This window comes from Papilio polytes, unplaced genomic scaffold (genome assembly GCF_000836215.1).
Source record: "Papilio polytes unplaced genomic scaffold, Ppol_1.0 DF824382.1, whole genome shotgun sequence".
Classification (NCBI taxonomy): Eukaryota; Metazoa; Arthropoda; class Insecta; order Lepidoptera; family Papilionidae; genus Papilio; species Papilio polytes.
This window is the reverse complement of record NW_013524822.1, coordinates 1,323,667-1,348,764: the sequence shown is the minus strand read 5'-3', so window position 1 is coordinate 1,348,764 and position 25,098 is coordinate 1,323,667. Positions and strand designations below refer to the sequence as shown.

Below are 25,098 nucleotides of genomic sequence, written 5' to 3'. Positions count from 1 at the left end.
TTAAAATATTTCAGTGTTCCTCAACATTTAACTCCAGCAAGCTACAAAATTGCAAAGAAAATAAGAATTTTTTAATTAAAAATGAATTGGTAACATTTTTGCATAAGCGCATCTCAGTGCTTTTATTACAGGGGTGAACTTAATGTAAGTTAAATTAAAATGAAGTTTCCTTTAAGGCTGAAAAAGAAAATTTTGTCTACTTCAAAGATCGCTGACTGAAAACTAGTTTGTTTTTTTATTGAATCTTCTTGAATGCTTTATTAACGTATTTCCCAAGAAGGTGGGTGTCAACCATACTTTTCATCATACTAATATTATAAATGCGAAAGTTAAGATGGATGGATGTTTGTTAGAGTTTGTAGCCTAAACTGCCGAAGGATTTCGATGAAATTTGGCATAGATGTAGAGGATAGTCTGCAAGAACACATACGCTACTTACTTTTGTATTTTTTATTCCTCTCGGACGGAGTCGCGGGCGAAAGCTAGTGTTATATATTTGTGTTGCGAAAACATTTTTATTTTGTACTTTTCCCGGCATTGACCTTTGCATAAAATGAATTTGTCGCGTGTTACAAAGATTAAGAATTAGAAGTACGTTTCAAGGTTTTCACCCGTTTTTATTCGCAGCCACTTCCCTTTTTAATTAAATCTCATTATTTCTTGTCACCTATTTCAAAGGGCGCCCCCCAAGGTGCTGTTTAATTAATTACATTTACCATTTCAAATGTTCAAAGGTAGCGTAAGAAAAAAAGGTTTATTTTCTTAAAATTTTAACTGGCTTTAGTATTTAAATGTATGAAAATATTTTTATCAAATAAAGCCGTTTTAAAAACTGGCATCTTTGGTTAACTACTACAAGAAAGGACATGTTTTAAATTAACTACGCTATTGTAACAATAATAATTTCATTCATCACATCATGTTTGTTACATTTTGTAGCATAAACGGATGAACAGATTTCGATGAAATTTGGTATAGACGTAAAGGTTAGTCTGGAAGAAGACATAGGCTACTAACTTTTAATTTTATTAACGACGGAGTCGCGGTCGAAAGCTAGTCACATATTTTTTTAACGTTTTATACAGAATCCAACGGATTAAAAAAAAAGTATTTTTAGCCAGCAAGCGTTTTTCGTAGTAAAATTCGTAGCTGTCGAAGCTCGTCTCAATACCCGCAACCACAAATCGAGTTTTATTCTCGAACACAAAAACTACAGATTCGCTTCTGTTGCATACAAGTTGCTGTTCAAAATTTATGCATTGCGCAATACGGTGTCGCGGAATAAATATTTTTATGGGGAATTCTGGAATGCCACACTGTTAGGCGGAGGGTGGGGGTGGGGGGGTTAGGGTTGCAGTCCCGGCTGCCATAAGCAGTTTGCTCGCCGTCTGGAGCGCACGCGTTGTCGCGTCCTATTGTGATGAACTGTGTTGTGGAATAAAATGTACGCGAGTTATAATTGACTATAATGTGGGGTGTTGTGTTATAATATAGGTATCTTCGGATCCTTCAATGGTGAGTTTATTTTTTTTAATTACGTATTTTTTTTAAAGTTGACTTTTTTTTAAATCACTTTTAAAGGATGTAAGAGTAAAGCTTTTGGTAAATAGTTACGAAATTTATACAAATTTTCAAAATGTTTTGTAAAAATTCAAAAATAAATAATTTGGTTTTAAAAATTATTACTTAGTCATTTTATTTTGAAGTGTTAATCAATTTATTTTTATAATTTTAAGTAGTTTATTAATTTGCGTGTACAATTTATTTAACCGGTTTTAATATTTTTTAAAATAATTTTAAAATTAAAAAAATAATTACTATCCTAATCATAATAATGATTAAATATTTGAGTATACAAAAGGTTTCTATTATCATAATTTTACAATGTGCGTGACATTTAACATTTCAGGAACGTGCTTTAAGGCCCTGAAAAATTCTCGGCTTCTTTTAATTTGATACGATATTTCTTTCGTAAAAAATTACACGATGCTTCTGGAAGGATATACATTATTTTACAATGTTATAATAATTATTAACTATAGATTAAACATTAATAGTATCCCATAGTACATATTATTATTTTATATAATTATATAATAACCCCTATAAAAATAATAGTCTATGTAAACCTTACCTTAGACTTTACTTGTTACTTTTTAATGTTAATGTTTTTTTTTTAAATAAGCTTCGTCTTTTTTTTCAAATGTAGAATACTTAAATTAATTGAATATTGTAAAAGCTTTTATTCAGTAAACTACCAATTAAAAAGTATGGCAATAAAATATTTACGTTTTTTTACGAAGGTTTACACCAATTTAACTCAACAATCCACGTAAATACATTTTAAAATACCGAAATCCAAATGGTTTTAAAAGTACGTGTACGAATACGATTCCAAATTTTTATACCCTTTAATGTTTGGAAACCGATTTCATAACCGAAAAAATACGTTCCGAACAGATTGAAAAGAAACCAGCGTTCGTCCGTTTAACTAGGCAACGTTTGATCGTGAGAGGCAATTTGTTACGCCACATTCGGCCAACTAAATAGTAAAATATTTTTACATATCCACATTTTAACAAACACGCGAGCTCTTAAGCAAATTAAATTGATTTCGGTTTTAAATTTAATAAAAATTGAGGTTTTTTATAAATAGTTTTATTAAAATTTTAACGAATGAACTAGTCGACGTTTACTGCTTACGGTTTCTTAACAATAGTCATACATAACGGTTACTTAAGCTGTCTTAAGTGTAGATATAATTTAAGCATACTAAAGGTTTCTTTTATAGAACAAAAGGTCTCCAGCAAAGTAACGTGGGGTTTCATTTACGTGATACATTTGATGTCTGTCTCTGTATTTGACACTAGCTTTATTATCCGAATTTGTCTGCGTGGAATTAAAAGTAAGCCTATGACATCTACACTATATCATTCATACATCGAGAAGAAAGACAGATTAAAACATTCTTGGCATTTTATATTAGTATGAAATATGATGAAATATATTTTATGACTATAGTTTATTTATCAGTATTTATATCTATTTTATACTAACTAAATACATACTAAAATATGTTTTTATGTCAAAAAATATAGAAGCTGCTGTAATTGGAGGAGGCTTTTACCGGTAATGGGGTCCATACAATAGGAGAAAAAGTGCATGATAATGTTATTGTACAACATATATTGTAACATTTGTGTATGGAATTTAATAAAGCTAAATAAATAAATAAATAAATATCTATTTTTTAGTTTATTTATTAGACCTAGAAAGAGATGGATGGATTGCGTGAAAGGTGACGTGATCAAGAAGGGAGTGATGACTGAGATGACGGATGATAGAGTGCTTTGGAGGACGAAAACCCGGTGCGCCACTACGGGAGTAGGATAAGGCAGGGGAGATGATGATGATGAGTTTATTTATCAGTATCATCATCATCCCCTTATCCTACTCCTTTAGGGTCGGCGCAACAGGTTTTCATCAGAGAACTCTATCATCCATCATCTCAGTCATCACTCCCTTGATTATGTTACCTTAACGCAACGATGGGTTAACGATTCTGTAAGACTGTATTCAATAATATAATATTTAATATTGTGACTTTATTGTAAAGATTTCTTAGAAATGCTTATTCCCACTAATATTTCAAAAGGGATTTCTTTAATACCCAATTACAAAGGATTTACGTAAAGCTATCTAAATCCCTCTATAATTATGCCTCCATTTTGTTTAACACCAGTGAGGAATATGGCTAATTATTAAAGCAAGAGGAAATTGTACTTTTTTAATATTTATTACCAAAATTATTTATCATGAAATACTTTACGCAAAATAACACAGTTTAAAAATATTACGTTTTGTTTTGAGTGTGAATGAATGTGGATGGCTACAAAGGAAGAGGAAGATCGAAGAAAGAATGGAATTGTGTGAAAGAGGATATGCTTAAGAAAGGAGTGGATTCAGATATGACGGCTGATAGATATGTATGGAGCACATACTGTGCCGACCCCCCGTAAGGGATAAGGGCAAGTTGACGATGATGACTTTGTTGTATCTGTGTTTTTTAATAAAACGAGTTATTCATTTTACTTTGTAAGATTTCTTCATAAATAATTCAAATAATTACAAAAATTATGAACGCTACACAACTAGTTAGATTACAAACTAGGCCATACTAAAACAAACAGATTTTAGACGAGACTGCCCAGCACTGATTTTTGTTAGGTAATTTATTGTTATTGGAAAATTATTATGTGCTTACTAAATTATAATCAATAAGTAATAAAATATACATACCGATAGAAGTGTCGTAATACATATTTGTAGTGAAATAAACCACTTCGACGTCTATTATATAAATCAGGGGTGATCAGAGTTAAAAATGTTTAACTAAACACTATGTAACTTCGTGGGACAATAGTATGCGTTTATTACATTATAAAATCTATCTATACTAATATTATGAAGAGAAAAGGTTTGTATTTTTATGTGTATTGAAATAGTTCAAAAACTACTGAGCAGATTTTAAAAATTCTTTCACCATTAAAAAGCTACGTTACCAGTGAGTAATATAGGCTATTATTTAATGTTTTTTTTTTTAATTTCACACGGACGAAGTCGCAAGCAACAGCTATCTATACTAATATTATAAAGCGGAATAATTTGTACTTTTGTATGTATGGTTATAACTAAAAAACTACTGTTCCTATTTTAAAAATTCTTTCATCAATAAAATTTACGTTACCAGTGAGTAAAATAGGCTACATTTTTCATTATTTTTTTAATTTCACACGGGCGAAGTCGCGAGCAACAGCTATCTATACTAATATTATAAGGGGTAAAGATTTTTTTTTTTGTATGTATTGAAATAACTTAACTACTGAGTCGATTTTATAAATTCTTTCACCATTAAAACCTATGTTATCAGTGAGTAACATAGATTATTTTTTCTTCAATTTCACGCGGGCGAAGTCGGGAGCATCAACTATTATTAATATGAATGTTAATTTAGCTTAACGTAAGTTTTACGAGATGTGAAATGAAGCATATTAGGCTAACGTTCACAACTTAGCTGCATACATAATTAAGTAGCCTCCATTACACTTCGGAGACTTGGAAGGGATTCTTCATCGAAGAGACTGAAAATTACGTGCGCCAATAACCTAATGGTTACATGTAGGTAAGCTTTAAAGAGCTTATAGTTTGTAGCTTGTACTGTCAAGTCTAAACTTAATAGAAATTTGCCGAACTTAAAAACTTCAAGTTAAATTAAATACTCTTACACCTTTGACTTTTAAGAGACAGGATCTGTCATGGACTCTCATTCCCATTATAAATACAATAAGTGTGTAATTTTGCTCGCTTGTGCGCTTTTGAGACTGTAAATTATACAATAAAGACGTTACAATTTTACGTCTTAGTGTGATTTGCACATATGTCTTAATTTTATATTAAATAAATAAATAAATAAAATAAAATAACATTTAATCTTATCACCACTTCAACACAATTTGGAATAAGAGAAAAATAAACACACACACAACAAAGTAATTAAAAAATAAATAATAAACACGTAATTAAAAGGACAAATAAAATAATTGAATAATATTACTTACTCGTATTGTAGTAAAACCAGTTTCTTTGGTACTAAGTTTCTGTTAAATTCTGACCATGAAGTCATTGTTTACATAATTATGTGCGAAATCGTAAACCCTCTTACAGCGCCATCTATTTTAAAATGAAATGTTTATTTTCATTTAAACAATTTACGATTTAAAACTAAAGTGATTTATCGCTGTTAATTATTTCTCTTTGATATAGCGGAGCTTAGATTATGATGTTTGAAAACTGGCAAACGGCCAAATAACGTTCGACGGTTGGTTTAGATAACTGTATTTTTATCGAAGAATCGATATCTCTATTGGACGAGTTATTTTTAAATTCATTCGTTTACATTATTGGAGTTATGAATAATTTTCGATTAATAAAATATCAACATTTTTTATAGAAATATAGAATGGAACTGTGACATTTTGCAATATTCATGTTGGATGAAAATGAATTAACGAAATACAAGGAAATTTCTGTAGTGTTATCAAATGTTTTTCCTTTCTTGTTTATATCATAAGGTGGCAATGGAACAAGTAGCGAAATTCGCTGAATTAGCGAAGCGACCGTTGCTCCTTGACATTCGATGCATTACCTTTCGACGAAGGGGACAGATAGCAAGAGGATATTTCCTCTTTCCGTCTTCATAAACTTTGCACTTATTGGATTTACTAATTCATATATCAGCTTGCTAGCTAGAAGATTATACTTGGAAACGATTCAATTGTTAAATATCGGTGTTACAACACCGCATGATGTTTTCTGTACCAAACCATTAGTCTTTTGGTAAGAAATTCATTGTGGCAGAATAGAAAATACCGGGAACATTTTCACACAGAAGATTCCTTTTATATTACGCAGTATTGAATTATTACAAAGACCTGTTTCGTTGTTATTTTGGTATACTGCAATACCCTGTTTACTTTTATAAGCGGGTTCATCAATATTTTCCGCGTTGAGAAAAGATAGGAGAAAGCGTTTTTTGAACCCTTTTAAGATATTTAAGATGTAATGAACTGGATATGGGTTTTTGTATGAAATTCTTAACAAAATGTTTTCATATATAAAAAGATTTTAATGTTATGAATAGGTCAGAGAATAATTTAAAATATACCCTTTTCAAGCTAAGTAATTGTAGCTTTAATTCTCCAAATTAAGTTTAACCCAGAGCTTTAAAGTAACGTGAAAATTTTAAACCTTTTCTGTATTCATTTTGTGTGAATGAAATATGTTTTTAAGAGAATGCATCTTTATTAAAATATTTCATCTCAGAGTATTATTTTATGAATGTAATTTTTAAAACAGACACTAGAATAAAACGCGCTGGATAATTATAGCTGCGTTTCTACAGACACAAAGGTGAATATAAATTATATGTAAATAATTCTAAGTTAGTTGAGATATTATTAATTTAATTACTAGCCATAATTTCAGACGAAATAAAAAATCGAAATATAGACAGATTATACGCAAGAAAGGTGCCGTAGTTTAAATAATAGATTCGAAGATTCTAGAGAAGACAATCGTGAATTAAATCACACAGATTTAATAATTTTTGATTCTTTAGTTACCATAAAAATAATACCACTTCTCTTTTTGCATAATTTATTTGTTTCTTATACTCCAATGCGTAGAAATTAATGTCCAACGAAGCCAGAATAAGCATAACAAACAACCCAAGGAAGGCAACTTTCATCATCAACCTACCCTTTTCCCTATGAATGGTCGGCGCAGAAAGTATGTAGTTTCCATACATCTCAATTTTGTATGAAATAAATTGTTAGAATTATTTAAATTGTTATGGACATGTTATTATGAGGGGTGAATCGTTTGTAACAAGAAGAACAATAGTTACAAGTGTGGAGGTACACCGGTAGAAGTGGACCTAGAAAAAGAATGACTGAATGAAAGGTGACATGATTAAGAAGGGAGTGAAGACTGAGATGACGTATGATTGAGTTATTTGGATTAAGTGTGAATTAAATTGTTGTTGCAGATTCAAAATGTCTGTCTAAATTACATCTAGAGAAAGGTTATTTAAGAGCTTATTATTAGCATGCGATATTTTTCTTGTTAAAGGTCACCTGACGCGTCTTTTTTAGGCGCGCTTAAGCCATTAACCTAGTTGTCGGAAATGGGTTAATAGAATATGATGAAAAAGAATGCGTGTTTGTACGTCATTTCGGTTGTACACTAAAATGAGATTTAATCAATTCAATGCTGTGTTTTATTACCTTTGTGAATTTTTATTTTATTTATTTCTTTTATTTTATTACATTATAAGGTTCACCAAATAGCTTAAAACTAAATACATAATTACAAATAAGAATAATGAACTAGAGAAACTAGGTTTTAAAGCGAAGTAGGTACAACATGACTATACAAAAGAACTATGAAAAAAGCGACAAAGCGCAAGTATACTATACCTAATATTAGGTTAATTATAATATAATTAATATTTTTAAGCAAAAAGTTTATAAACTAGTTTATATTTTGTATCTTTTCTTCTTTATTGTTAACTATCTGTTGCTCGACTTCATCAGCGTGGTATAAAAAAAAGAAAGAACATAGCCAATGTTACTCACTGATAACGTAGCTTTTTAATAGTGAAAGAATTTTTGAAATCGACCCAGAAGTTTTTGAGTTATTTTAATCCATACAAAAAAAAAACAAATATTTCCTCTTTACGATATTAGTTTAGATAATTTAACTTGGCAAGGATTTCTTTAAGTTATCTATGTCCCTACTGAGGATAAGCACATGTGTGCTGCTCTTCCATACATTTCTATCGGCCGTCATATCTGAATCCATTCCCTTCTTATACATATTCTCTTTCACACAAACCTATGGTAGAGTCCGCTTTAACATCTTAGCACGAATGGGCCGGCTCGCCCGGAGTAATACCACGACCACACAGAAGACAGGCGTGAAATGGCAGCAATTCCGTGTTTCGTCTGATGAGTGTGGTACCGGAGGCCTAATTTAAGTCCCTTTCTCTTTATCACCCTTTTCTTATAAGAGAAGAATGGGAAGAGGAAGTGGATTTGACGGTGGAGGAGGTGCATAGGAAGTGGAAATATCCTCTTCATGTGCGTCTCCTCCTCCGTCGGATAAGGGTAGGCAACGCATCCGCAACTGTGGATGTCTATGGGTAGCAGCCGCTTCGCCATTTTGACGGATTCAGGTGGCCGCTTGCTCGTTTGCCACCTTATGTTATAAAAAAACACAATCCATACATACTTTCTTCGGTATTCTTATTGTAACAAATGCAGTTGTAATCTTATTTGAAACCAATAGAATAGTAAAACATCCTTTGAACTTTCCACTATCAAAGCTCAACATTATTCGATAACATTAGCAGTAAAAGCTCCGCATTCGGATTTAAAATGGAAAGCAAGAATTTTAGAACCAATTCGAGAGATAATGTTCGTGTAATGGAAAGCGTTGAGTCGCAATTTTCAACGCAAGTCAAATTAACTTAGCTTTCAAGTTTAATGGAGCCTGTTAATAGTGAACATATTCATCGTAATGTTAGCAGTATTTACACGTATAACCTTTTAACCCAACTAATAGTTGTCATTAGCGTGGTATGGACATGTTATGCGACGAAATGATGGGGACATAAACCAGAAAGTGTTAAGATTGAATGTGGCTACAAAGGAAGAGTAAGACCGAAGAAAGTGAGGATGGATTGTGTGAAAGAGGATATGCTTAAGAAAGGAGTGGATTCAGATATGACGGCTGATAGAGATGTATGGAGCAGCACATACTGTGCCGACCCTCCATAAGGGATAAGGGCAAGTGGATTATGAATAGTTGTCATTAGATTATTCCAGTTAACATGTACAGTCAGCTTCAAAAATATCTCTAAATAAAAAGATTGACAAAATTTTATACGCATTTATTCGTTCATATGTATGCTATGAATATGAATATATAGGGTGTTTTATAATTAATGAATAATCTTAAAACCCCTATGATAATACAATAAGGGCACAGGAAAAAAATCAAAGGCGTTAGAAAAATATCTAGATGGACATATTATAGGCTACTTTTTATCTTAATATTGCGTGGAAGAAGTCGCGAGCAACAGCTAACCTAGAAATCAATTTAGGCATGCCAATATGCCACGGATTAATCTATAATGTAAAGAAAAGCGAGTACATGATATTTGAGAAAGGTGGTAAAAATAGTTACACTTATTCTATACCGGACATTAAACTCTGCGGATCGATTTTAAGCAGGGTATACCAGTTTAAGTACCTAGGGCACATCATTACCACTGATCTCAAAGACGACGGTGACATTGAGAGGGAGCGCAGGGCGTTGTCGGTGAGGGCCAATATGATCGCTCGCAGGTTTGCTCGCTGCTCGAAAGAGGTTAAAATCACTCTATTTAGAGCTTACTGTACGAGCTTCTACGCGAGTAGCCTGTGGGCGAGCTACAAGCAAAAATCCTACAACACCCTTCGCGTTCAGTACAATAATGCTTTCAGAGTGCTGTTGGGGCTGCCTCGATTCTGCAGCGCATCAGGGATGTTTGCAGAAGCGCGCGTCGATTGCTTCTATGCCACTATGCGTAAAAGATGCGCATCCCTGGTGCGCAGGGTGCGAGCCAGCCCCAACGCCATTCTACATATGATTGCCAGCAGACTGGATTGTGCATATATCAATCACTGCATAAAGCTGCACGTGGCAAGCGATAATTGTACAGTTTAGAATAACATTTGGATGTATGTGTGACTAACATAGGTATTAAGTTTTTTCTATTACTAACAAACTATGAGCAAAAAAAGTGTAGCTTGAAATAAAGTTTATTATTATTATTATTATTATAATAAGTCATAATGTAAATTGGTAAGATGTTTTTTGAATACGATCCGGTAGTTTTCGAGTTGATACATAACATAGAAAAATACAAAACTTTCCTCTTTATAATATTGCATTTGTTTGTAGAAAAAAGTTCTTTTTTATACCACGAGATTTTATTTTTAATTTTGTACAATATTAGAAAACAAAAAAAGCGTCTGATCTAGTTCTAAATAACCTAGGTCGTATTGTAGCTCTAAATAAATCTAGTTTTATAGACTACAATAAATTTCCTTTTAAGCTCCAATACACTGGTCAATGATTCTCACTTCGTTAAAAGAATGTTCGAGAAAATTGTCTTTTTTTAAAGTCTTATATTGCATTATTTAAGCAAATTCATTGTTATAGAATTCTTGTAATTGAAGACAATATCATTTATTGTTTTTATGTTAACTTTTTTCCTACGTAATCTCAACACAATCATCTTCCATACATCATTGCGAAGGAGCCAGCTGAAAATCACCGCAGGAACGGCTTAGTTCCTCCTGAATATGCTGTTCTGGCTACCTATTGCCACAATTTTATGTTTTTTTATACAATAATTCCGTTTAGTTATGTAATTTCTTTATTGTTCATGTCATGTCGTCATGACCTTCTTGATCATCATCACCATCTCCCCTGCCCTATCCTACTCCCGTAGGGTCGACGCTCCGGGTTTTCGTCCTCCAAAGCATTCTACCATCCGTCATCTCAGTCATCACTCCCTTCTTAATCATGTCACCTTTCACGCAATCCATCCATCTCTTTCTACGTCTACCTCTACCGGTGTACCTCCACATTCATAACTAACGTCCTTCTTGTTACATGACATTCATCCCTTCTCATAACATGCCCATACCACTCTAATTTTTACTCAGTATTTTCTCGACCACTGGGGCTACTCTCAAACTTCCTGTAATATACTTCTTGATCATGTCGCCTTTCAAGCTATCCATCTTTTACTAAGCCTATCCCTACCGGTGTACCTCCACACTCATAATTAAAGTTATTCTTAACATTATATGATCGTTGACCATATTTAACGTACTAACCATAAATTACAAATGTATTTCTTGATTATAGGTTACAAAAGTACCAATTATAATAAGTTTTAAATTAGTATAAATGCAATTGTACGGTTCAAACTTTGTTTTTAATAAGTTATTTCTAATTTCTATTTCATATAAGCTTCTTCCCTAATTCTATCTTTACAAAAAGTATCTGAAAAGATATCTGTTTTTTTACAAAGCTTTGGCACCAGAGGAACAAAACATTTAAAAATACTTCCAACGTACAAGTGGAATTCGAAACAAAGACAAGAGGCGACAAAGCAAGCCTTTGTCTGCGATATGACAAATATCTAATCCGAAGACAAAAAAGACGTTTTTATTTTGATAAAAATAATATTAAACGAGTTAAATTACGAATTTCTTTAATCTATACTGTTATAATAAAGCGTAAACAAACACTTCTTTGTTGCCTAAGATGTCAGCAATTACACCATATTTTTGAATAATTCCTTTTTTAATAAAAAGACCTACACTTACGTCATGCTTTAGGTTGTATATTTTTACGCCGTTAAACTTAGGGAAAATATTTTGGATAAAAACCCTTATGTGGGAAAGAGACCATAAGTTGTTGCCAACATCAAGAAAGCAAGGTTGCCATGGTTTGACATCATGTCATGTCATTTTGACATTTGCAATTGAGAATTTGACAAAAATGAATAATAAAATGACATTTTTATAATTACATGCGGATGAAGCCGCACGGGAACAGCTAGTTATTTATAATCTTATCTTACTTCTTACTAACACTAATATTATAAATGCGAAAGTTTAGATGAATGGATGGATGGATGTTTGTTAGCGTTTGTAGCTTAAACGGCTGAACGGATCTCCATGAAAATTGGCACACGTTTAGAGCATAGTCTGGAAGAACACATAGGGTACTTTTTATCCCGGGAATAGTTACGGTTCCTGTGGGATTCGTTAATTAACTTTTTTAATGTTTACTCGATCATTCTGCAACGGTTCAACATATCCTTTTGAAATTTGGCACAGATATAAAACAAAGTCTGGAGTACACATGGGATGAGGTTCATCCCCGAGAAATGTCCGGTTCCCGAGGGATAGGTAACTTTTTGTTATTTATATAGTTCGTATATTTTCTAATACCACGCGGACGAAGTCGCGGGCAACAGCTCGTTTATCTATATTTCTGACAGTTTAATTTTTACACACACCACCTTCTTGATGTATCCAAGATACAATTTGATTCATAAAAATGCTTATTTTGCTTGAACAGCGTTTGAATCTTCAATTTGTTTACGTATAGAACTATATATTGTGACAGTAGGTTAATCCAGCTGCCTGGTACAAAGAAAAACAAACTGGAACTAGTTCCAAGGGCATTAGCATCGGATTGAAACAGATGCAAATGTGATTACAATAATACAATTATATGACATGCAATTATCTGCTTTACAATAACCTTGTAAGCCCATCATACCCTTTCTTTTAATCATTTAATCTTCATACATTGTCAACGACTTGTCAAAAACAAAAGACAAAAGAAAAGAGAAGATCGAACATAGATAACGTAATTTTTTTTATAATATAAGGTGGCAAACGAGCAAGCGGTCACCCGAATCCACCGAAATGGAAAGCGACCGCTGCCCAAAGACATCCGCAATTGCAGATGCGTTGCCTAACCTTAATTGACAGAGGAGGAGACGCACAGAAAGGACATGCGTCTCCGCCACCGTCAAATTCACTTTTCCTTCCCATACTTTCCTCTTAAGAAAGGGTGGAAAGGGAAAGGAACTAAAATTAGGCCTCCGGCACCACACTCGTCAGACGAAACACGGAATTGTTTTCACTTCACGCCTGTCTTCTGTGTGGTCGTGGTATTACATCTTGCAGTGTACCGTTAAAGGTATAGTCGTTTGATAATTTTAAACGCATTAAAACGCGGAACAATAACCAATATTGCGCTTCTTTTAAATCTGTTTTTACGACAAATGATACACCGTTAATGGATGTTTTATTATTAACACGTAGTTTGAGCTACTGACTGTCTAATTGGATATTTCTGGTAATGGTAAAATATATAATGGTAATCTAGATGACAGAAAATAGAACGATGTGATGACCTCAAGACTATATATAAACATACTAGCTGTTGCTCGCGTTTTGACCGCGAAAATAAAATATAATAATAAAAATGTAGCCCATGTTACTCACAGATAAATTACCTTTCTGATGGTGAATGAATTTTTAAAATTGGCCTAGTATTTTACATAAATCGAATTCATACAAAAATACAAATCTTTCCTCTTCGTATTAGTACTAGCTTTTGCCCGCGACTCCGTACGCGTGAAACTAAAAGAATCATAACTGAGTAGCCTACGTGTTCTTCCACATTATCTACTACGTCTATGCCAAATTTCATCGAGATTCGTTCAGTCGTTTAGGCTACAAACTCTGACAAACATCCATCCATTCATCAAAACTTTCGCATTTATAATATTAGTAAGATAGACAAAGAATAGTAACAAAATCCAAACAAAATTTTGATATCTGATACTATTTATTTTCAATCAGAAACACAAACACGATCTACATTTAAAGTTGGTCGAAAATAATTAATTTTATTCCACAAAATTCCGTTAGGACAAACAAGGGATAATCTGGCAACAAAGCAAGAACGTAACAATTCTATTTATTGGGAAATACTTGTAGAGAAATTGTATCTTAAATGTATCCAATACGATTGTGTATTTATCTATACTATGTATTATGCACCTTATGTTTCAGACTTTAGAGTCAGTTTTTGACATTCAACTAACTTTATATATCTTCTATCTATGTATACATGTATGTCTGTAATATCAAAAGAAAAAAAACAGATTTCGGGAAGAATTTATGTTGCTGCTAACGAAAATCGCACTTAATTTTTTTTTTGTCTGTCTGTCTGTATGTCCGCAAGCCGCCTTTTTTCCGGGTAATCTCCGAAACGGCAGTAACGGCAAAACTCCGAAAGGGTAGCTGACATAGACTATATTATAGGCTACTTTTTATCACAATATTGCGTGGACGAAGTCGCGGGCAACAGCTAGTTACCGGAGTGAATTTCAGAGAAGAACATGGTCAAAATACCCTAAGAAGTAAATCAAGTTTTGTAATAAAGAAAACAATTTGTAGATATAAATTAAGTTAACGAAAGTGTTTTAGAATTAAAGCATGTCACGTCACCGAGGTCCTTTAATTTTCCTCCAGTATGTTAAGACAGACCGCTACGTGATGTAATTATTGAATTAATTCGACCAAGTCTGAACCATCCCTCAGGGAGTCTCTTCAATTCGATCCTTAATTTGAAGCAGTGCCATTTTTATAAGGAAAATGTAATTATGTTTTCATTAAAACGTAATAAAAACGTATTATTAGGTAATTGATTTTATGAAGACTATAAATTACTGGCCGATTGGACGCCTACGAATTTGGAGATTGAATCTTTATATTTTTTTTTGTATAAATTATTCCGTTGTAGCCTGGTTGTATTAAATTTTTAATACAGATTAGATTTTACTTAATAAATACATAGGCATAACTATCTTTTAAAATACAAAAAAACTAGTTGTTGCTCGCGACTTTGTCTGTGTGAAATTAAATAATAATAATAAAATATGTTACAGATAAATTACCTATGTAATGGTGAAAGAATTTTTAAAATCGGCGCAGTAGTTTTTGAATTATTTAAATAAATATAACAATACAAATCTTCTCTTTATAATATTACTAGCTTTCGCTAGCGGCTCCGTCTGCGTGGAATTAAAAATAAACAAAAGTGAGTAGCCTATGTGTTCTTCCACACTATTCTCTACATCTATACCAAATTTCACCCAAATCCATTCAGCGGTTTAGGCTACAAACTCTAACAAACATCCATCCATCTAAACTTTCGCATTTATAATATTAGTTAGAAGTTAGATTACATATAAATATAGATATAGACCATTATAAATTACATGATACATTTTAATATTACTGTAGCTATAAAAAAGCTAGTATTATTTATTACTAGTACATAATATAACGCTTCTTAGGGTAGGGTAAAGAAAGGCTTGTAGAGACGGCGACTTGCAAGGTTGCGGTCGAGACTTTGATCAGTATCGTCAAAGAGTACTTAAGTAAGCAAAAAATGCTTAGATTTCACCGTTCCCAGTGCTCCTTTGTAAGTTACAACTTATCAAAGCTTAGAGTACTTAAAGTCAGGTTCGGCTGAGTTTTTGTAACATTTATGAGTGTTGTTTTTGTTGTAACTCTCTGTGTTACGTGTAGTTGTTTAGTTTACAAATTTTGATTTTCAAATAATTCATTTTAGTTTAGTTTTAAAATAATTTGTTGTATAAATATAAAAAGTTACGAAACAATTTTTATTCTATAGTTCAAAGAGTAATGTAACCTTGTTTAATACAAGTAAAAACAATGACTCTGAGAGACAAACAATGGAATAACTTTACATTCTGTTTTATTGTGTTCCCGAGGGAACTATGAAAGTTAATTTATTTATGATACGAATATGCTTTTATGTGAATACAACAATACCTTATCTGAAATAACTTCATTTAACAATGCTTTAATGTTTAAAATTATATTGTAATTTAAGAAATTAATTATTTTTAATTTCATCGACATGGATTCAGCATTTTAGGTTACAAACACTAACAAACATCCATCTAAACTTTCACATTTATAATATTAGTAAGACCTTTTACTTCTATAGATAGGGCTATTTTTAAATATATTAGTCTATTTAAAAAATATTCGAGTATTATTTTTTTCAAAGAATTTACACTCTAAAACTAGGATAAAAGTTTGTATAAAGAATCCCTTCAGAAAATTACTTGAATCTTGACATTGAATTTTCAATTATAAGTACATTTCGGATTTTAAAACAGCACACGACGGGCGGATATTTTTAATGGAAACCAGTTTTTTGGCTTTCATAAGCCACATAAAAATAAATCTCACTAATCATACTAGTAATTATTATAATTGCGAATGTCTAAATGGATGGATAGATGTTTGTTAGAGTTTATAGCCTAAACCGCTGAAAGGATTACGATAAAATTTGGTCTGGAAGAACAAATAAGCCACCCACTTTTGTTTCTTATTTTTACGCAGACGGAGTCGCAGGCGAAAGCTAGTTGAAAGATAAAACCAAGACGAATAGAAAAGATACAAAAAACGTGGCCACTAAAAATAAAGTAAAGAAGATTAATAGTTTCCCTTTGTCGATAGAAGACTGTAACAAATCTTTGCTCTCTCGTATTTATATACAAAAGATTTGTGAAGATACACAACTCTTTAAATATCTAACTAGCTGGTGCCCGCGACTTCATCCACGCTATATTAAGATAAAAAGTAGCCTATAATATGCCCGTCTATGTAGCTATCTTACAGTGAAAGTCCGGTCTAAATCGGCTCAGCCATTTCGGAGATTGCCCAGAAGAAACGCGGCTTGCAGACATACAGACAGACAGACAAAAAAAATTGAAATGATATTTTCGTTATCAGCAACGCAAATACATTATCCTTCAGAAATTTTAAATTTTTCTTTTGATATTACAAACAGACACTCCAATTTTATTATATGTATATATATAGATAGAAGATAGATATACAATCTATATCTCAAAATAATAGTGAACTTTTATTGACCAGGTATACGGTGAATTTTTTGTCTGTGCTCGCAGTTCGTGACGTAATGATAGATGAAGGAACTCCCCGTCCTTACGATTGATGACGTATGCAAGATCCTTAATTAAGGAAAAGAAAATACTCCAATGTCATGTGCTCCTGGTACTTCATTTATAAAGACTCATACAGTTTGAAAATAATGATATTAAAATAGTATAAAAGGATACGACTACGAATGGTCTAAGAGCGGGCGGTTGTTTTTCGATTGTCGATTGTTTCGCAGACCATTCAACTGCTTAGTTGCACAACTAAAAATCGAGTAGTGTGTGTACCTCCATCATCAACTCATCATCAACTTGCCCTTATCCCTTATGGAGGGTCGGCACAGTATGTGCTGCTCCATACATCTCTATCAGCCGTCATATCTGAATCCACTCCTTTCTTAAGCATATCCTCTTTCATACAATCCATCCATACTTTCTTCGGTCTTCCTCTTCCTTTGTAGCCATCCACATTCATTCTTAACACTTTCTGGTTTATGTCTCCATCGTCTCGTCATATAACATGTCCATACCATGCTAACCTTTTGCTTCTCAATCCACCACTGGCGCTACTTTCAAACTTACTCTAATATATAGTATGTGTACCTCCATATAAGCTTTTAGGAATCAAAGTGCACAGTTATGCGATAGTCAAAGGTGTGCGCGCTGTAAAAACGAATAATTGTTAATTTCTTTCCATGGTAAATTACAAATCAATAGAAGAAATAAGATATTTTACTGTATGTATATACAAATATACTCAAAAAATGTTTTACTAATTTTTTTTGCCTTATCTTTCTTAAACCAAGTTTCTTACACACATGTAAGTAAATAATCTTTTTATTTTTTTCTCTCAAGTAAGGTTAAGCGGCCAGTCTTAATTTAAAATAATGTCAAATTCCTTTTCCAAATTAGATTTATCATAAAACTCTTCATTGATAAAATCTCGTTTCAAAACTCGTATGTATCTCAGTTACATTTCACGAAAAAAATGTCATCTCTTTTTTTCAAAGAGAAAGAATGGGATGGAAATATTTTTGTCTACAACATAGTAAGGTAATCCAAGTCAAACATCGATTGTTTCTTGTTACAAATCGTATTGTTTTCGTTGTAGGAAGACGTCGAATTAAAAGAGGTCGTCGCCCGGAATAGCGCAAAAGATGGCCGTCTGCCAAACTGGAACTAATTCTATGCGCATTAGGCATTGCGCAAGAACCGACACTATTACATACAATTGCGGCATGCGGAAATGTTAAATGTCACTTGTTTATTGCGTATACTTGATTAACCTAAATGACTGACGAGTTAATCATCATCATACTAATATTATAAATGCGAAAGTTTAGATGGATGGATGGATGGATGTTTGTTAGACTGTGTAGCTAAAACGGCTGAACGAATTTCGATGAAATTTAGCATAAATATAGAGGATAGTCTGGAAGAACAAATAGGCTACTTAGTTTTCTTTTTTTTAATTCCACGCGGACGGAGTCGCGGGCGAAAGCATTCATTCAAGCATTCATATAAATATTATAAATGCGAAAGTTACGATGGATGGATGTTTGTTAGCGTTTGTAGCCTAAACAGCTGAACGGATCTCCATGAAATTTGGTACAGGTTTAGAGCATAGTCTGAAAGAACACATAGGGTACATTTTATCCCGGGAATAGTTAAGGTTCCCGTGGGATTCATTGATTTAGTTTGTAATGTTTACTCGATCATTCTGCAACGGTTCAACACATCTTAATGAAATTTGGCGCAGATATAAAACAAAGTCTGGAGTACACATGTGATTAGGGTTCATACGCGAGAAATGTTAGAGTTTGTAACCTGAACTGATGAACGGATTTATATGAAATTTGGCACAGATGTAAAGGATAGTATGGAAGAACACATTACTAATTACTTTTGTTTTTATTTAATTCAACGCGGGCGGCGTCGCGTCCGAAAGCTAGTTTAAATATTAAATGAAGATTTAAAACCTGAACTGATTAAGTAACTTTATATAGAGAAATATGCTTTTTTAATTTGTTTAAATTAATTTATACGTAAAGTCTCGAAGAAATTGTCCTTATTTAGATTTTGTTGTATTTTTTTAGGTTTAAAAATAAAATGTATGAAAAATGCAGATTTAAATGTAAACGGGGTTGGAGAAATTTATAATAGAAATAAAGTGTGCACCTTTCATAAAAGAGTTCGAAGTGTTACATAAAATGTTGACTCAACCACATAACTTAGGTAAAAGACAAGTCAAGTTGCGGTAACTTTGAACTTACTGCTGCTTAAAAAACTTGGCAAAGTTCACTGTTGCCGACGGTATTTGGTATATGGGGCCATTTCAAGTAATTTCGTGGATAATTATACGAAATTACTGTCATAAAATAGAACTCTCAGAATTAGTTATTGAAAGCTTGTTAACGACAATTACGTTTTTCTTTGATGTTAGTTTAATTAGGTATCATGTTTATGTTTTTTTATCTAAAAGCAATATTTTTATATTACGGACCTATAGTAACTGTTATTTTTATTATAACAAAATTGTTACCTCAACATTTATTACGCTTATCATCCACTTGCCTTTCCCCTTGCGGAGGGTCGGCACAGTATGTGCTGCTCCATACATCTCTATCAGCCGTCATATCTGAATCCAAACCTTTCTTAAGAATATCCTCTTTCACACAATCCAACCATACTTTCTTCGGTCTTCCTCTACCTTTGTAGCCACCTACATTCAATCTTAACACTTTCTGGTTTATGTCCCCATAGTCTAGTCGAATAACATGTCCATACCACGCTAACCTTTTGCTTCTCAATTTCTCCACCACTGGCGCTACTTTCAAAAAAAGGTTATTTCTGTTACAACGTGACAACATTCAAGAGAATTTGTTAACTATTTACTAACGCTTAGTTATAATAATGAAGTAGTAGTTAAAATAATAAATTTCGCTGAATGCAAGACTTTCTAAAGAAAGGAAGTGCTAAATTTTATCAATGACTAATTCTTGATCGCGACTTCGTCTATGTTGGATAAAAAAAATAGTAAAAATGGGATATGTTACTAAGTGATAAAGTAGCTTTTAAATGGTGAAAGAATTTTTAAAATCTGCCCAATAGTTTTTGAGTTATTTCGATTCATAGACAAGTTCACAAACCTTTCTCTTTGTAATATTGGTATAGACTTTGTACAGGATTATTTAGTCATCGTTTAAAATAATTAATTTTACTGTAATTACTAATTTTATAAATGCGAAAATTTAGATAAATGGATGGATGTTTGTTAGAGTTTGTAGCCTTAACGGCTGAAGGAATCTAGATTAAATTTGGTACAGATGTAGAGGATAGTCTGGAAGAAAACATAGGCTACTTGGTTTTGTTTTTTTTTATTCCGTGCGGATGTAGTCGCGGGCAAAATCTGGTGTCACATAAAACTACAACCCCTGCAGTAATTTTGTAAATCGTAATAGCTAATGAAGCTTTAATGATAAATCTTAACTAGAACTCGAATATAAATGAGGCAAAAAGCGAGTAGACATTAAAGTTAAATTAAAATTGAAGTTTCATTCCCCCCATTTAAGTATCTCGGCTGCGAACTTTTTATTCGCCCCTCGTATGTTGTGGAAATTTTCTCACATCTCGAGCCGTGAAAAGATTTCCCTATTCAGTTTTCCAACGCTTTAGCCGGAGTTATTTCATAGAAAACTAAGCGAGCGGACTTCGTTTGTGGCGAAGGTGGAAAAAAACTTTCAATCGCTTGCAATTTATGTAACAATAAAAATTATACGACTCTTATTTTACTAATATTATTAATGTTATAGTTTAGATGGATGGATGGATGTAGCTTAAACTGCTGAACGGATTTTGATAAAATTATGGAGACCATAGTCTGGAAGAACACATAGACTACTCACTTTTGTTTTTTTAATACCACACGGACGAAGTCGCGGGCGAAAGCTAGCGTTACATACAGTAAATGCGAAAGCTTAGATGGACGTTTTTTAGAGTTTGTAGCCTAAACTGTTGATCGGATTTCGATAAAATTTGCCATATATGTAGAAAATAGTCTGGAAGAACATGTGTTCTTGTAACCTATGTAGGTTCCTTTTAGCTATTATTTTTTTTTTCAATTAATCTAATTTATCTAATTTTATTTATTGTCCACGCTTTTTTGTTGTAATTATGATATCAGAAGCATATCAGTGTATTAGTATTTCTAGCAATAGGATGGAATTTTCCAAAACTACTTTATTTCAAGAATTTCGAGCGCTTTTAGACACAAAGTGATGCACTCTAGACAAAGTGCTTACAAAGTTATAAGAAAATTTGAATAGATATTCACAAAATATCTTCCCAAACCTTATATTGGAAGATTTACTGTATCATTGATGTTAAAGTTTAACATAATATGTTAATGTGGCTATAAATCAATCATGGTACAAAAGTTCCAACCCGACATATAACCTAAATATTTATTGCCTAGGCTTTCAAAACTAGCTGACCATTGTACATGTTTGTAACATTCATCATTTCAATATCGCAGACATAACCTAATTTCTAATGTGTTTACGATTGAAACCAGTAATAAAGAAACGGAATTGTGATTCAATGTAACTAGAAACAGTCGTAACAGTAACGTAACTGTCTCATAAAAGAATAGAAGATCGTAATGTAACATTAAATAAAAGCAGATTCGATGAATAAAGCATATTGTATTTTCGTATCGTTTTTAATGCTGTGATTAACGTTTTCCTTGTTGTTTCAGGCAGTCGGCAGATGTAAACACAAATCCGAAATGAGATGAGTATGCGCGTGTCGTGGGCCAGATGGTATTGGATAGTTATCTTCACGACTTGCACCGCGAGGACGGCCAGCGACTGGCTCGACTGCGCCCACATCGCAACTTGTCGCTGTAAGTGGTCCTCCGGCAAGAAGACCGCCACCTGCGCGTCTGGAGACCTGCGCAGACCACCGGCTCTCTCATCCGACATCCAGGTCCTCGACCTACACGACAATCCGCTCAGGAATCTACCGCAAGGAGTTTTCTCGAATATCGGCTTACTTAATCTACAACGAATAAATCTGAAAGCGACAAAATTACGTTCAATAAACGCGGATGCTTTTCTAGAATTGAGAATATTGATCGAAGTGGACCTAGCTGACAACGATTTAGCTGTTTTACCAAGAGATATATTCAGAGGTAACGAACGGCTTCGATTGGTGGTTCTCAGTAATAATCCTTTGACCAATTTGATCTCTGACCAGTTCCCGCCGCTACCGCATCTCCGAATGTTATTACTAGATGGCTGCCGACTTCGGACAATACACACGAAAGCTTTGAGAAATTTACGATCACTAGAAACTATAGATTTACGGAGAAATCAACTAACATTCCTGCGATTGATAACGTTTTCGTTGCCAGCTTTAAAGACGATGTCACTGTCGGGGAATCCCTGGCGATGCGACTGTCGGTTAGGGGAATTTCGAGATTGGTTCTTAGATAGTAAATTGGGTACGGAAGACCTATTATGTACGGAGCCACCGAGTCAGGCTGGAAATAAATGGCGAAATGTTCCTAGCGAAAACATGACGTGCGCTCCCGAAGTGCGATCGAGTACACTGGTTGTGAGAGCGGAGGTCGGATTCGCGGTCACGTTTGGTTGCTGGATACATGGTATCCCAAAGCCGCAAGTGACTTGGTTATTTGACGGTATGAATATACGCAACAGTACGATAGATTGCGATATGGAAGAAACCGATACGACAGTAGAAAATGACATTTCAGAAGATAGAGTGCCTGGTAGTGTAAGGTGGGTTAATATAACATTGTTAAATATAACTTCTAGTGTTGCTGGAGAATGGACTTGTGTAGCAAAGAGTACGGCGGGAGAGGCCAGAGCTGTGATAAGTCTGGTCCTACCTCGGTCTCAAACGGCAACGGCTCGCACCGCGCCGGGTATACCCCAACTTTTAGGAGTAGTTTTTGGTGCACTAGTTGCGCTGGCGGCTCTAGGTTTTATCGCCGCAGTCGCTTGTTGGCATCTTAGAAGACGATCTGTGCCACCCAGTAGAAGCTTTATGGACCAGGAGAAACGTCTAATAGATGCGTCAGTCGTTGTGAGCTGCGACCGGTCTATAGCTGATATGGCGTCCCCTTGTGACTTCGAGCTCACTGAACGTTCCCTATCTGTTGATAACGATCAGCCGAGAGGTTGTGGATTTGATCCAGTTCATATTACGATAGAGGGAACTCCGGGAGTATTTCCTCCGCCACCAGCGGAATTCGCGGTACCAGTGCCGTATGGAAACATTTTTATTTCCGTACAAGTTGCAGGAAGAAGTGAGCCGACCAAATATCCTGATCTACTGAGCGGAGGTGCGACTTTACCTAGGCGGAGTAGAACTTGTTGTACTGCCCCCGCGTATGATAACATGGGTCCTAGAGTGACGGCCACTGGCAGCTCCACCTGGTCGCTGCCCGGCGCAAGTTGCGACAACCCTGAGCCGTGTGAGACACCAGTTTTAAGTTTACCGCCACCACCGCCAGAGTTCGTTTCCCTTTAGCCTAGGGTTCTGGTACTGGATCCCTCTGCCCTGAGGTGACCTGGTACCGGTTTTTGAGTCAATTAGACTATTTCCCAATTTTATTGTACTTATAATAATTTTGTCTTAATCGTTTAAAATGTAAATAAAGATGAATAGAGAATGAATGTAATGGACGTTTGGCATCCCGCGAGGTAAAGTGTTGTTATCAAATATTAAAATTAAAAATTTTACTATAAAATAACTTAAGACCTACTTGTTATTTGTAATGGAGTGTGTTTGGTGTGAGAAAGATTTCGATCTTTATCTGTTTGTTTCTTAGATATTTCTTTAAGTCACGTCGCATATGTGTCTTCCCAACTTTTGTAAATATCATTTATTCATATTATACAATTTTCCCAAATATAAGACTGACCCTTTTATCTTATTTTCAACCCTCTTTCTAGCGTATGAATGTTTAAAGCTATACACTTCTAGTGTCGAACAAAATAAGCTTCTAAACGTTTTATTTGAAAGCTAATATTATTAAAATAAACGAATCAGACGATTTCATTTGGTTTTATTTATTCTCAACACTTTCAATCCTGTTTAAATATATAACTCGATTACTATCTATACTACTTACTTCTTCACTTCACTTCTTTGTTGCCTAAGATGTCAGCAATTACTGCATATTTTTGAATAATTTTTTTTAATAAAAAGCCCTACACTTACGCCACGCTTTAGGCTATATATTTTCACGCCATTAAACTTAGGTGGTAAATATTTTAGATAAGAACCCTAATGTGTGAAAGAGACCATAAGTTGCTGCCAACATCAAGCAAGGTTGCCATGGTTTGACATCATGTCATGTCATTTTGACATTTGCTATTGATAATTTGATAAATGTAAACAATAAAATAAAATTTTCATAATTTCATGCGGATGAAGCCGCACGGGAACAGCTAGTTTTAAATAAATATCAAGTTTAAACAAGGCAATACGACCTCACAGACATAAAATATTTTAATATTCTTAAGAAACATACAAATTGATGGTTTAAACCTATATAATCGCATTTAACAATTTTACATAACGATTATTTCTTTACAAACATTATTATTTACTTAGGAAACACCTACATCTGTACTTGACATTAAATTGAGGGCAGTAAATTGAAATAACTTGAAAACGCAGAATGGCAACACTCGCTTGCGGTTCTACAAATTGGATTTCATTCCGTTTCACGCCTGTCTTCTGATAATTGGTAGCAGATGTGAACATTTTTCTTCTTCAAAGTCTTAGCTTATTTACATTGATACAATAACTTACTATATCAATCATTAAGTAATAACTTAAATCGTAGATTAATGCTAACG

The 25,098-nt window shown here is 33.6% G+C and overlaps 1 protein-coding gene across 1 annotated transcript; it reads left to right on the top strand.

Moving 5' to 3' along the window:
• The first annotated feature begins 1,407 nt into the window (after window positions 1-1,407).
• LOC106111267 (leucine-rich repeat-containing protein 24-like) lies at window positions 1,408-24,177 on the top strand. The gene is made up of 2 exons (XM_013293295.1): window positions 1,408-1,515; window positions 21,963-24,177. The coding sequence occupies exon 2, from the start codon at window positions 21,998-22,000 to the stop codon at window positions 23,759-23,761; it is 1,764 nt and encodes a 587-aa protein (XP_013148749.1). The 5' UTR covers window positions 1,408-1,515; window positions 21,963-21,997; the 3' UTR covers window positions 23,762-24,177.
• The last annotated feature ends 921 nt before the right edge of the window (window positions 24,178-25,098 follow it).